Source organism: Myotis yumanensis, unplaced genomic scaffold (genome assembly GCF_028538775.1).
Source record: "Myotis yumanensis isolate MYYU_CA2020_CCGP unplaced genomic scaffold, mMyoYum1.0.hap1 SCAF_9, whole genome shotgun sequence".
Lineage (NCBI taxonomy): Eukaryota > Metazoa > Chordata > Mammalia > Chiroptera > Vespertilionidae > Myotis > Myotis yumanensis.
The window spans coordinates 41,077,363-41,091,937 of NW_027223760.1; the positions used below are offsets into that span (position 1 = coordinate 41,077,363).

General features: G+C 35.3%; 1 protein-coding gene across 1 annotated transcript in view; it reads right to left on the minus strand.

The window, feature by feature from the left end:
- Positions 1-14,575, minus strand: part of SEMA3A (semaphorin 3A) — a 195,098-nt gene that overhangs the window by 43,549 nt on the left and 136,974 nt on the right. Inside the window, exons 7-10 of the mRNA XM_070424158.1 lie at positions 5,856-5,998; positions 3,942-4,056; positions 3,777-3,846; positions 850-994 (exon numbers count right to left, since the gene is read on the minus strand). Coding sequence (XP_070280259.1) covers positions 850-994; positions 3,777-3,846; positions 3,942-4,056; positions 5,856-5,998 — 473 coding nt within the window. The remainder of the gene's footprint in view (positions 1-849; positions 995-3,776; positions 3,847-3,941; positions 4,057-5,855; positions 5,999-14,575) is intronic.

Sequence of the window (14,575 nt, forward strand, 5' to 3'; positions counted from 1 at the left end):
TATTAAAAGAATTTGTCTAATAAAATCATAGAAAACATAACTTACTTAAATTTAACAGAATTTAAAAAAAACAGAAGTGAAATGAAAGTAATGGTTAGACTTCAAATACAAGTTTTTTCATCACACAAAATTACTTCCTTAAAGGTTCTTAGGATTAAAAAATGTCACGCTTAAGTGAGTGGTTCTATGAACATATTCTATTACCTCTGATATCATATTAAGGAAGACTTCCTTCATTTGCTACCACACTGAAGTCTTTTCTTTTTCATCCCTACTTTAGATAGGATTCAAAGCTGGTTATACTTTGAGTTCTGTCCAATTTTTTTTTAAGCCTGCATATGCCCAGGGCTAGATGGTAAAGGAGAGTTTGGCAATGGGAGACAGCATCTCATCAAGTAATAGGTCCTGCTCATTCTATGAGATTTTTTTTCACATATTTTCTTTACCTACAATATTAGTTAAAAAACTTTTTCTCCATTTAAGCCTCTGCTATGATCAGAGAGGATAAGTCCAGGTGTAGCCTAATTATTCCAACTCTCCATAAAGGCCATTTTCACTATATCCCATTCAGAAAATAAAATAAATAAGCCTGTCCATTCAGTTTCAATTACTCAAAAATGATGGGTATTCATAACTGGTAAGCACTGACATTAAGCACTGATGTTCATAAAGAAAATGGTTTTAAACATGGAGTTCCATTGTATCACAGAAACCCTTTCCTTGCTTTCATTTATAGTCTGGGAATCCTGGTTTTACATAACCTGTATTTAATATCTGAGTAGAGCTGCTATTTTAAAATTTTAAGCAGACAGTTACTCTTTTTATATTTTAAGCATCTAGGCTACTTACAGTTCCTGGTCGTGGGTAGGGGACTCGTCCTTGATAAGGCACCCACTGATAGTTGGGACCATCCCTGTGAGCATATGGACCAAGGAACACCCTTCTCACATCACTCATGCTATACATACACACAGCTGACCCCTTGAAGATGTTACTAAAAAAGAGAGACAAGACAAGAACAAATTTTCATCTCTATACAATGGCAAAAGAACTGTTGATACTGAGTTCTTAAACTTTGAATATCAGTGATCAAAAAACACAAATTCTTAGCAATATCAAATAGTGTTTGAGGTATTTAAATTAATCTATATATTTAAACAATACATAAGAAACAAATTATGATTCTCAAAAATAGAAGGCATGGAAGAAACCATCTCTATTATTTGTAGAATATATATTTATATAATGCATAATCTTTTATAGGAAAAACACATACACTGATATCCTAATGAATAATGTTTAATTTTGACATCAACTAGAAATAACAATATAAACTGTGGTAATATGGTAAGGCTCATGTGTCATAAATGAAACCAGGAAACTTTTAAACAAGAATGCTTAAGAATTCATTTTAAAGCTGAAATGAGCAGAAAATGAATAGTCAAGGTCATATGATGTGTTACATTATATTATTTTTAACTCCCAAACCACCATAAATATTAGATCAGCTAATTTTTGTGATGGTATTTAAAATCACTTCTTCCCAACACAGAAAATCGTTTTAAGTCAGTAGCTATCACATCCTAGTCAAGGTGGAGTATTATAGCAATTATCCCCATCATTTTGCTAGACAAAAATCAGGTAATTGAAGCAAACTGGAAGTTTGCCATGAGTTTCCACAATTTTCCATTTTATTTTACTTATATAAATACATGTTGAGGGATGTATTTATACCATGATATAAAACAGTTGTGCACATTTAAAATATGGAATGCTTATCTTTTAACCAATCTTTCCCAGAGAAAATTACATATAAATCAGATCAAATGAAAAACATGTGTTTATAAGATTTTATTATACAGAAATCACTGCATATATATATATATATATATATATATATATATATATATATATATATAATGTCTAGTGGAGTGCAAGCTTCATGAGGGATGAAAGCATGCCTGGATTCTTTTCTGTAGCTTCAGTTGCATATTGCAGGACCCTTGACACAGAGTCGATCTCAGTAAATAGCTGTAGAATTTAATAACAATCTATATATATAAAAGCCTAAGCGACTGTCCCATCCTTCAACTATCCGCCCAGTAGCTATGATGTGCAATGACCACCAGGGGGCAGACACTCTGACCAGTAGAGGAGGGAGCCCAATTCCTTGTGGAATCAGCCGTGGGTTAGGTTGCTGCTGGGGAATTGTCAGCCCCGAATCTGCTTCACATGCACCCCGGACCCAGAGAGGAGGGTGGAGGAAGGAGGGAGAAGGGAGCCGGTGGGCATCCAGGTCCTTGGGGCTAGGCCTGCAGGAGGAGGTCTCACAATCCAGGACCCCTCAAGGGATGTCAGAGAGCTGGTTTCAGCCTGATCCCCGAAAGGCCAGACTGAAGGACCCACATTTGTGCACCGGATGGGTTTTGGCAGATCCCTGCAGGCCAGGCTGAGGGACCCGACCCATGTAAGAATCTGTGCACTGGGCCTCTGGTATTTTCATAATAGAAGAGCATGTTAATACACATATGATACATCATAGATTCTAATGTTTATATAACCATTTTTTATTGTTATATACTTTACTCATCTCTTGATGAAATAAGTCAACACTGAAAGACTTGATTATGATTTACAGCTGTTAAGCCTAACTCACATGCAGACATCCATCTCACTGAAGAAGAGAGGCAGAGTTATTTTACTCATTATTAAGCCAGTGATTTTCAAAGTGTGTTCTCTAAGAACAACAGCAGGGGCATCACCTGGGAATGTGTTAGAAATGCAAATTCTTAGGTCCTGCCCCATTCCTATAGAATCAGGAACTGTGGGGGCAGGGCCTAGCTATCTGTATTTTGACATGCTCTCTAGGGGATGCAATGAATGCTCAAGTGTGAGAATCACTGTACAGACATTCAGGAAGCAGAGAGATGGGTCAAAGTTTGTTTAATTTGGACCTCTCACCTTCTTTAGTTGTCATTCAAAATTTAGGCTTGTATATCGTTTTAGCAATATGGGTTTTTAAATGTTTAGTTGTTATTTTTAAAATTAAGTAAAAATATCCAATTAATTTTCAATGGCTTTAATATTTACAGAATAAATCAATTTTGGATATTGCAGTTAATCTTCCTCTTATGCTATCACAATCCCCTGCAGCATTTTACCTGACTTTTGATTTTAAATTACTTTTCTTTTAAACATTTATCCATATAAGAACACATATCCTTATTTGTGTGCTTGTAAATATATTTCCTTGAACAATTCTAGATAATGTAAACTTTATACTGAATGTAATAGAAAATAATTGCTGTTTGATTTATAGCAAGAGCCTTGGGGGACATACAAAGTGGGGGAAAGAGGGCCAAAAAGGGAGGAAGAAAAAGGCAGAAAGGAGGGGGAGGGACAAAGAGTGAGAGAAGAAGAAGAGAGGAGGTAGGAGAGGGGAGGGAAAATGTTTTTTCACTCTTACTTTATATTATTGTAAACTTATAAAACATATTCCCATTTTTATAAAATTTTACATTGCGCTCAATTTTTAAAATCAAAGCTATGTATAGAACATGACATACATGTTCAGCATTATTTTTGTAGTGATATTTTTTGCTAAAATTTATATTTTAAACTATTGAGATCATAACTTATTTCAGCCATCAAGAATATACACCTCAAAGGTTATGCCAACATTGTTCTTCCATGAATATATTTTCACAAATTATGGATGCTTAGAAAGCACCTAAGGACAGGAAGTTTCTATGATAAGATGGTAAAAAGTTGTTTACCTGGAAGTTGTAAACACTCCATATACAATTGGATTTTTAGGATCTTTAGAATTCATTAGGAATATATCCTCTGTTTGAAAACAAAATTGAGAAAAGTTGCATTTTTTATTATTATGGCAAAGTTTGAGCAAACATTCTCTGTAAAATATCACCCGCTGTACTTACGAAGTTCATCAAAGTGAGTGTCAATGCCGTTTGGACCTGGCACCGAGCAGATCAGACGAGCTTTGAGGAATGTCGTCCATTTATTCACCAGACTTCTGTGCCCCCCGAAGTCGTTCTGAAAGGAGAAAACACTGGTTTGGGGAACTTTGCATGCAAAAGCTAATCTCAAATATTTCTCTTATCTTGAGATAGGTTCATAATACAATTCCTCATATTTCAAAATGAGGAATGAGGAAATTTGAATGACATGATACAAATACCTGTGCTTTTTAAATCATATTGCTGGTCAAATTTATTCACTCATACTTTATTCAAGGAATGACTTACAATAAATTTCCCTTAGCATTAAAAAGTCACTTTTCCATTCTCTTACCACTCTTCAGTGAACAATTATTACAGTTGTTTTCGTTTTGGTTTAGTTTCAATCTCTCTCTCTTACATATACATTTCTTAAGATCTTACTTAACTTGGTTCACAGTAGTGAATACATTGGCACATAGTAGGCACTTAATAAGGATGTACTGAGCCTGGCCTGGGGCTTAGTGGTTGAATGTGAACTTTTGACCCAGGAGCTCAGGGTACATGCCTGGTTTGGGGGCTCAATCCCCAGTAAGGGGCATTCAGGAGACAGCCTCTTGATAAATCTTTCTCATAATTGATGTTTTTATTTATCTCTCTCTCATCTTCTCTTTGAAATCAATGAAAAAACATATTTGAAAAAAAGTATGTACTGAATGAAAGAATAAATGAATGCTTTATAACCTATACTGAAAATACATCACAAAAAAGTATGCTAGCAGTTAATATAAGTTTAAACAGTTGAAGTAATGATGACTTTACCAATAGCATATTTAAAAAATATTTGCATAAACCTTAATAAAGGAAACTCATTCCAGAGATACATTTTGTAAAAGTCCCTTCAAAATATAATGATTTATATTTTATTTATGTGATTTTATATACTATACATATTTTTAAACTCATGTTAGTAGTGATTTTAAATATATATTTTGTGAAGAAAAGATTCTCATATGTTTCACATATTATTTCTGTTTCCAGATTTTAAAAAATTTTAATTTTCAAATAATTTAATATACTAGAAATAAATAAATAGATCATGATTGAGGTAGCAAAGAGGCTAACCTATCTCCCCAAATAGAGATTATTAAAATTTCATAGTATTTTCTTAGAAAGAATTCCTTGTTAAGGCAATTACTGGACTGGCTTTGTGAGTCTCCTGAGATGAAAGTTGCTTTAATACATAATAAGAGTTGACTTTGTCCATATTGCACATATACTGTACTATACTGTAGAGGGGAAATTAGTACTGTTATCATATCTTCACACTGATACTATTAATCCATAAGTATCGATCAATTTTTATTATATATATCTAACATTATAATGCCATATTACACTTAATTATGTGTCATACAGTAAATAATTACTCAGATCAATTTCAAAGCTTCAAAATTATGTATTACATATGTACATAGGATGTTATAATAATCCATTTATAAAAGCAAGATTTAATACTTTATATTAATACTTTAGTTATCCTAACAACAAATATTCATTCAAAATTATACATTATAGGAAAGTGTGCTAGGTCTGAGGATACAAAAATGTATATATTCTTCTAGGTAATAAAAATATTTATTTCTCTAGAATTTCAAACTAAGACCACTTAATATAATTTTGAAGTAATGTCTCACAACCTCTGCTTGCTTGTTTGACTATGAAGAGTTACTCATAAACAATGATATGTTTTCAATCATTTTCACCATTTAAATATTTATAATTATAATTCAAGTATTTGAGTCAGATTTTTCATTGCATTTGCACATAGGAGGAAATAAGAAATAAAATTGTGATTCAACAGTATTTTCCTCAATTTGTTTTTCTTTACCTCACCTTGCATATCTGACCTATTCTAGCGTGAGTGGCTTTTCCAGTGTGTTCTCCATCTATCGCATTTTCACGGAAGAAAAAATATACTTTGTCATCTTCAGGGTTGTCACTCTCCGGGATGAGGTGGGCACTAATGAACCTTGGATCTGAGAGACAAAAAGTAGGATATATATGAATTCACACTTGGATGTATAATACCATTCATTACAGTACATTTTCACTTTCTTTTAACTCCTATTTGATATATTTCAAGAACTAATCTTTGCTTAGTTCATTTTTTCCAGTATATATAAACCATTCCTTTTTTCAAATGACAGTTGACATTTAATATTATTGTATATTAGTTTCAGGTATACAGCATAGTGGTTAGACAATAATATAATTTACACGGTGTTCCCCACAATAATTCTAGTATACACCTGGCACCATACACCGTTATTCAATATTATTGGCTGTATTTCCTATGAGAAACTTATATCCCATGACTACTCTGTAACTGCAAATGTGTACTTCTTAATTCCTTCACCTTTTTTTACCAAGGTCCCCAACCAGTCTCCCCTAAGGCACCAGAAGTTTGTTCTCTCTATCTATGAGTTTGTTTCTGTTTTGTTTGTCCATTCTTTATGTACTTTAAACTATGTTATAAGTTACCTTATATGTAATAAAAACATTCATTATTTTTTTCAGAAAGTTAGGACTAGGTGCAGAAATCAGCAGTGTGACCACATAGTTCAAATGCATTACTGGCTAAAAAAATATTTGGCAAACTTTAAGTGCCATCTAATATTACTTATTGCCATCACCACTGTTATTCTGCCTTTCAAGCATAAGATAGTCTAAATCAAACTACCTATTCATCTATTCATGTTTCCAGCAAAAATTAGGTAGGAGGGGAGAAATGAGATCCACATAATACAACAATAAAAAATAAATCCTGTCATGTTGTTCCCATCTCGGTAAACAGCAATATCATTTACCAGGCACTCAAGCCAAAAACCCTGGAGCCACCCTTGAGTCCTCTGTCACATTCCACAATTTATCAGCCTATCCCTATTTTCACCATTTCCTACCACATCCTTTAAGACCTGCCCCTCCCAGACCACCATTGCTAGCAATAGACACCTTATAGCCGCCTTGATTCTACTTTACCAATTTTGGCCCACTTCTCCACACAACAGCCAGAGTGAACCTCGGATATGTCACTTCCCTCTCTAAACCTTCCTGTATCTTTCTGAACCACTCACAATGAAATATTAATTCTTATAGTAATCAGAAGCCCTATATGATCCAGCACCTGCTACTTCACATGCCTTTTCTTCAACCTACCCTTCCGTCCCTAAGTCACTCCTAGTCAGCCATGCCTCCCCCTTCTGGTTCTCAAACAAGGCAAGCACTCTCAGTCCTGCCTCAGATCATTCTTGCCTGGTATCTCTCTGCCCTCCTATATCCTCCAGTGTGGGTTCCTCCTTCTACTCAGGTCTTTGTTCAAATATTACATTATCCAAAAGGCCCTTGTTGATTACCTTCTTTAAAAGCATTAAAATCCTTAATCCAGGGCTTTTTAAAAAAAAAATAAACAAACTTATTTTCATTCATTATTAAACAACTCTCTGCCTCTCTCTATATCTAATACTAGAGGCCCGGTGCATGAAATTTGTGCACTTGGGGGGGGTCCCCCAGCCTAGCCTGTGCCCTCTCACAGTGTGGGAGCCCCATGATTGATCGCCCCAAAGAGGTAGGCCCTGCCCACCCATCCAGGGCTCCTCGATGCACTGCCCCAAAGAGGTAGGCCAGAGCCGGGGGTCCCACCTCTGCACCACGTGGAGCTGTGGGACCCCCAGGCCTTGCTGCACGGAGCTGCCAGGTCCCCCGGCATCACCACGCAGAGCTGCTGGGACCTGCCTCCACGCCGCACATGCAGCGTCAAGTCCTGCCCACCCGCGCCCACCCATGCACCCCCACTGCGCACACAGCCTCCTGGTGATGGATTGTGACGTGAGGGCATGAAGACCATTTGCATATTAGCTCTTTATTGTATAGTATTCATTGGCTTATTTTCTTTTCTCTCTCCAACCAATACAGTATAATTTCCATGAGAATAAGAACTTTGCATGTTTTGTTTGCTGCTATGATTCAATAGCCTAAAAGACAGTGAGCAGTTAACAAATATCTGTCTTAGGAGGGAAGGAAAGAAAAAAATAAAAAAAATAAGACTGCCTTGATTATACATAGGGTTTAGAGTCCTACTTCAGAAAATGCTTCTATAAATACCTGAGTTGATATGGTTGTGACTCATACAAACTGTATAAAATATGTACTAGCTTCATGGCTTTACTAGGTAACATACTAAGAAGTTGAGTTTCTCTTACTGAGAGCACTTAGGACATTGCAGGTATTTAAATTCTTAGAGTAATCTACCTATACTCCCATGGTGTATTATGTTAACAATGAAATATATGCCCACAGGTCAGCCTGATACTTAAGAGACCAGAAAAGAATTCAGAATCCTAAAACCAGATTTATTGATGTTGTTGAGTCCTAATCTTTACACCTGTGAGTAATCATTGTTATCCTCTTTTCCATGTTTGTAGCCTGCCTTTAACATTTGTTCTGGGACCATGTATTTAGTCTATCTCACAGGGCTACACTCCACTATCCTTCTTAGGCAAATTATACAGACTCTCTAAATAATGTAAAACATATGAAACATTACCGATTCACATTTTAAGTTCAGTGTTCCACTGTAATCAGAGTAGGAAAATAGTAACTTAAAAATTGGAATCACTTAGCACCAGAATTTTTTAGATACATAAAATAATGTATTACTTTAACCTTAATAATTGTTTGCAAATCTGGCCTTCATAAAATTGTACTTGTTCATATATATAGAATGTTGAGAGGAATAATTAATGTGACAGTAGGAATTTTAATGTACAAACCAAAGAAGTATTACCTCACTGATGAAATTAGACTCCTAGAAATGAGGTGTGAGTGTATGAAAAAACATAGTTCATCACTTGCATCTTTTGTGACTTTTTTTTTTTGAGAGAGAGTGGGGAAGGGACAGAAAGAAAGAGAGAAACATGGCTGTGTGACAGAAACATCAATTGGTTGCCTCCTGTACATGCCCCGAATGGGGATGAAATCTACAACTTGGATATGAGCCCTGACCTGGGATTGAACCTGCGTCATTTGGGTGTATGGGATGACACTCCAACCAACTGAGCCAGCCGGCCAAGGTTTCTGTGACCTTGACATTACTCTTACTTCTCAGATACCAGATGCCTAATTTTAAAATTGGGTTTGTTTAAAATTGGGTTCTATTCACCCTGTATGTCACAAATAATTTATATACAAATATTTTATTATTTTTAATTAAATTTATTGGGGTGACATTGGTCAACATGAACATATACAAGCAAATATTTTAAACTTAAATAGTGTTGTGAAACAATTTTATAAAACGTCAACAAAGGTATTATGTTATTATTAGATGATACCAAAAGGAAGCCTCAATCACATGTTCAGTTTAAGGGATCACATTAAAATCCAGCTACAAAATTTTTATTTTTAATTATAAAAACCTCACACATTCTTCTGTGTTAGACCTGGAGCAATGGAGAAGAAGTTGGTCTAATATTACCTCCCAAATTAGTGCAGTTGCTCATATAAATACTTTAAAAACAAATAATTTCAAGCAATTAAACCCAACTACCTTTTATTTCATCATAAATATTTACAAGACACCATATAAAAATCAAAATGAGTAATATATATTTCTTGTTCTCAGAAAGGTATAATCTAACAAAAACAATGTTAGAAGCACAAAAACAACAACAATGCAAAGAAATTTTACATGTATAAATGTTCTCTTGTTGTTTGGGCATGAGAGAAGTCATATCAAGCATTATGTTCACTTTCTAAAATATGTCAGCATAATTATCGCTTACAAATGTGGAAGCTAATGAGAAATAATTCAAGCATCTTATGAAGTACTTGGTAAAAGGGTTTTCAATCCTTATTTCTCCTTCAGTATCTGATACTACAGGAGTAGAAGATATTGTAGACAAATTAACAGTTTGACATAGCTTCAGATACAGCCAAAACCTAAAATTACATATGGAAAATAACAGCTAAATTTATTAAAATAGAAAAAAAGAATATCAAAGAAAAATAATGCCAATTTAATAAAACTTATATTTAAGAAATTTAGATGATATCTTATACTCAAAAAAGATTCATTCTTATTTTAATAAAATAGGTGTCTCTATCCGATCTCTTCCAAAAATTTAAAATAATTTTCTAATATTTCAAATTTAGAAATTCTTCCCTTTGATCAAAACCTCTGCTCACTATTCATATTTTATTTCTTCAATCCCCCAATTTTGCCTTTTCTTGTGTTATTTTGTCCTCTTACACCCTTTCTCATCCCCTTCCAGTGGTCTGCAAACTGCGGCTCGCGAGCCACATGCAGCTCTTTGGCCCCTTGAGTGTGGCTCTTCCACAAAATATTGACTTCTGCTCATGGGCCACGAAGTTTCAATCACACTGTACATGCGTGCCCGCACATGGCATTTTGTGGAAGAGCCACACTCAAGGGGCCAAAGAGCCGCATGTGGCTCACGAGCTGCGGTTTGCCGACCACTGCAGACTATTCCTCTCCTCACTGGTGAATTTTGTTTATTCAATCTGAACATTCTAATCAGTCATTCTAATTATCTTCCCTATTTCCCTGGGACCTCTTAGCCTTATGAACATTCACTATACCTGCTGTGCCAAACCCAGAACTTTCTTCCACTTGCTTCTACATCTAAGCAAGGATAAAGAAAATCATGTAGTAATAGTAAATGGGTGTGCTATAAATTCACGCTATCTTAAATAAGAATCTTGGTTTCACTACAGAATTAGTATACTTATTATAGATGTACTAACAACAACTTTTAAAAATCATTCAGATTGTCTTAAAATCAAAAAGGTACTACCATCTCTCACTTTACATTCCAAAGAAGGACTTGTTATTTGCTATAATGGTAAGACCGAGCCGACCCTCCTTTTTCTTCCTTCATCCCCAATTTTTCTTTTTTTCTTTTCTGTGGAGAAATGAGTTATCTTCTCAGTCTAAGACTTCCCTTTATTTGCTATCAATCCAATAATGTTCAGAATATTACTCCAATAATAATCTTTCTTCTTCATGCAATCACGCACCATTTTTATTTTCACTTCTCAAATATTTCCTAAGCACTTACTATGTGCTCTGCAGAGTGGAAGATTAGGGGATATTATGGTAAAAAGTGTTATGACCACTTGGTGCTTACTGTCTGTGAGAGAATACCAACAATTAAATAGAGAAATTATGAAACTGCATAAAAAGAGCAAAATTAAGAGTTTGGAAAGAATGCAGAAGGAAATGGAAGAGACAACCTTGCCTTGAAAGAATTAGGGGACATTTTCCTCCGAAGATATGACATATAATTCAAGGCCTGAAAAATAACCAAGGGTGTCCCAGGCAGAAGGAACACATGTGACAAGTCACAGAAACACAGAGAGTGACCCGTGAAGACAGAGAAGGTCAGATATGATGAGAGAAAGTTAAGCAGAGGCCAGGAAAAAAGGAAAGCAGTTTATTGTTCTACTAGCTATGAGGGAAACCCTGAGTGTTTTAAACCTAGTAATGCCATTCTCAGATTTCTATTTGAAGGTTGCTATAGAGAAAACAGTTATAGTGAGACAAGAATGAAGGCAGAAAGATCAGTCTGGAGAGTGGTGAGAAATGATGGTAATCTTGAGCTATAAATAAAGGAGACACATGCAGGGATTATGTGAAAGTAGAATTGTTGGATTATATTCATTGATAAGATGCTATATATTAGGAATAGTGAGAAAAATCATGGAAAAAATTAAAGAAATGTCTGATTTAAATAACTGGTTGGATGGGATTCACTTATTTGGTTAGGGAACATTTCAGGAAGGATATATATGAGAGTGGGGAAGAAAGATGAGCTCAAAATTCAAATTCTGACTAAAATGTCCTGCCTAGATATCTCACTGCAACTTTAATTCATCACACCAAGCAAAGAGCAAAGCAACTTCTCTTTTAAAAATGCTTTTGCTCCTTCCTACCTTTCCATTTTGGTTATTGTCAACATCAACATCTAGATATAAAATGTCATTTTACCTTAAATTGCCTCCCTCCATCTCCTTTGCACTCTTAATTTATTATCAAATACATCCTGCTATCATTTTTACTACCTTTTTAATGTTACTCTCACAATTAATGTCCTTTTTAATTTACAGTTATATTTTTGCAATCATCTAACTAGCCTTCTACATGTATTATCTATTTCTTCTAAGCCATGCATACAGTGCTTCAGAAATAAGTATGAATGCATTAATACCATACATTATACAAAAACAGATGGCAGGTATCATAGGATATGACAAAATAGCATAAATTAAACAGAAAGGACAATAATTCTGCTGTTACTCTGAGCCAAAAAAGGCTAAGAGCAGTTATTATATTAATCAGTTAATATATATATTTAAGAAGAGCCACATAGTTAGCTCCGATCTTTCTAGCTGCAAGAAGAAAATGGAAAACATTGTCAGTTACATTATTCACAGTGTCTCTAATGTAGAAAATAAACAAAGGGCAATCAGTGTCATTCACAAAATAACTTTGACCTATTGTTCCAGCTCCTTCTTTAAATGCTTAGTGAACCTGTTTATCATTCTAGAAAACACATAGATACTGACTTTATAGGCATGTGGTTCACCTAACAAGAAAGTTTGCTTCTACCTCTCTTATAACATTTAATTCTTTTTCTATTAGCCTCATGTACCTATTTAGTATGACAGGCATTTGTCCTATATTCCTCCTTCTCTTGCCTTCAGCTTCTCTACAGAACAAAGTATTCCCCTAAGCACATTCTGAATCCGTCCCACTGCAACCAGATGAGGGTCCTCACACTTCTCTCCTGGTAGTCACATGGGGTCTATTTCCCCTGCTTCTGGCCACACCTTCTCCTAACCATCGTGTACTTTCTATCGCCTTTGGACACACAAACCATTCCCCGGCACCTGGTGCATATTTTTAAAATTAGAATCCATAAAACTCTGTTTTTCTCACTTGTTTTCTATCCCCCCCCCTTTTTTTTTTAAAATATATTTTTATTGATTTCAGAGAGGAAGAGAGAGGGAGAGATAGAAACATCGACAATGAGAGAGAATCATTGATTGGCTGCCTCCTGAACACCCCCCCACTGGGGATGTGCCCACAACCAAGGTACATGCCCTTGACTGGAATTGAACCTGGGACCCTTCAGTCCGCAGGCCGACACTCTATCCACTGAGCCAAACCAGTTAGGGCTCCCCTTTCTTCTTATAAGCCAGTCTTTTTATTTTTGCTACTTCTTCCATGCTAAGCATAATTTCTGAAACAGAGCATTGTTCTTAAGAAGTGAATAAATTAAAATCTAAACTAAAATGTGTAGATTTTATTTTTATTTTCATCCTGTGACGTTTTTTCAAAAATTTATTTTTCAATTACAGTTAAGATGCAGTATGATATCAATTTCAGGTGTATAAGATAATGTTAGATATTTATAAAACACTAGAGGCCTGGTGCATGGATTAATGTACTGGTGGGGTCCCTCGGCTTGGTCTGTGGGGACCTGGCCGAAAATGGCTCTCCGACATCCCCCAAGGGGTCCTGGATTGCCAGAGGGCAATTCTTGAGTGACACACCCTGGAATCGGGCTTCCAACTCTCTGGTTCTGGTGAGTCACCTGAGAACCGCAGCTGCCAAGTCACTGCAACTTGGCAACTCCTGCGTTGAGCATCTGCTCCCTGGTGGTCAGTGAATGTCATAGCTACCAGTTGGAGCATCTGCCCCCTGATGGTCATTGCATGTCATAGTTACAGTCGGTTGGTTGGATGGTGGCTTAGGCTTATATATATATATATATATATATATATATATATATATATATAAATATATATATATAGATACAAAGTGATCACACTGATAAGCCTAATACCCTCTGACACCGTAAATAGGAATTACAATATTATTCACTATATTTCCTATGCTGTATTTCATGTCCCCATGACTATTGTTATAACTGGCATTTGTGTAGATTTGATTTTTTTTAAAAAAATATAACATTTTGTTGCTTTTTTAAAGCTTCTGGGATGAGTTGAACTCGATGTTTAGGTTTCTAGGTAAAGAAATGCTTAGACATTCTTATTTAAATTGCAACTATTTTTAAGAGATAGTACACAGTAGCAGGTTTTCAAATAGTCTCCTGAAATTTTACGAATGTTCTTTTAACCTGGGAGAAGCTTTTCTCTTTTTGATTGCATCCTTTTGTGTCAGACAATGAATACAGCAAAAATTAATTATCTGTTTGCAATTTTTCAAAATTAGATTCCATCAATGGGATTAAAGTAACATAAGGCATGTTTCTCCATTGTATGAAGCTAAAAACAATGCATATGTTGCAGTTCAGAGGTTACCATTGTCCTGAAAAACTACATGCTATTAAATAACTGGTTTCATGATCAAAAATTCCCCATGGAAAAGTTTTACCACTCAGACTGATCTACTGTATCACTTCTCCTTAGGAACATAGGAAAGTTATTCGAAAGTTGCTATTCTGCTTCCAGTTGCTCCCATCAAATGGCATGCAGAAATGAAAAGCAATCCAAACTTACTGGTTTCTTTT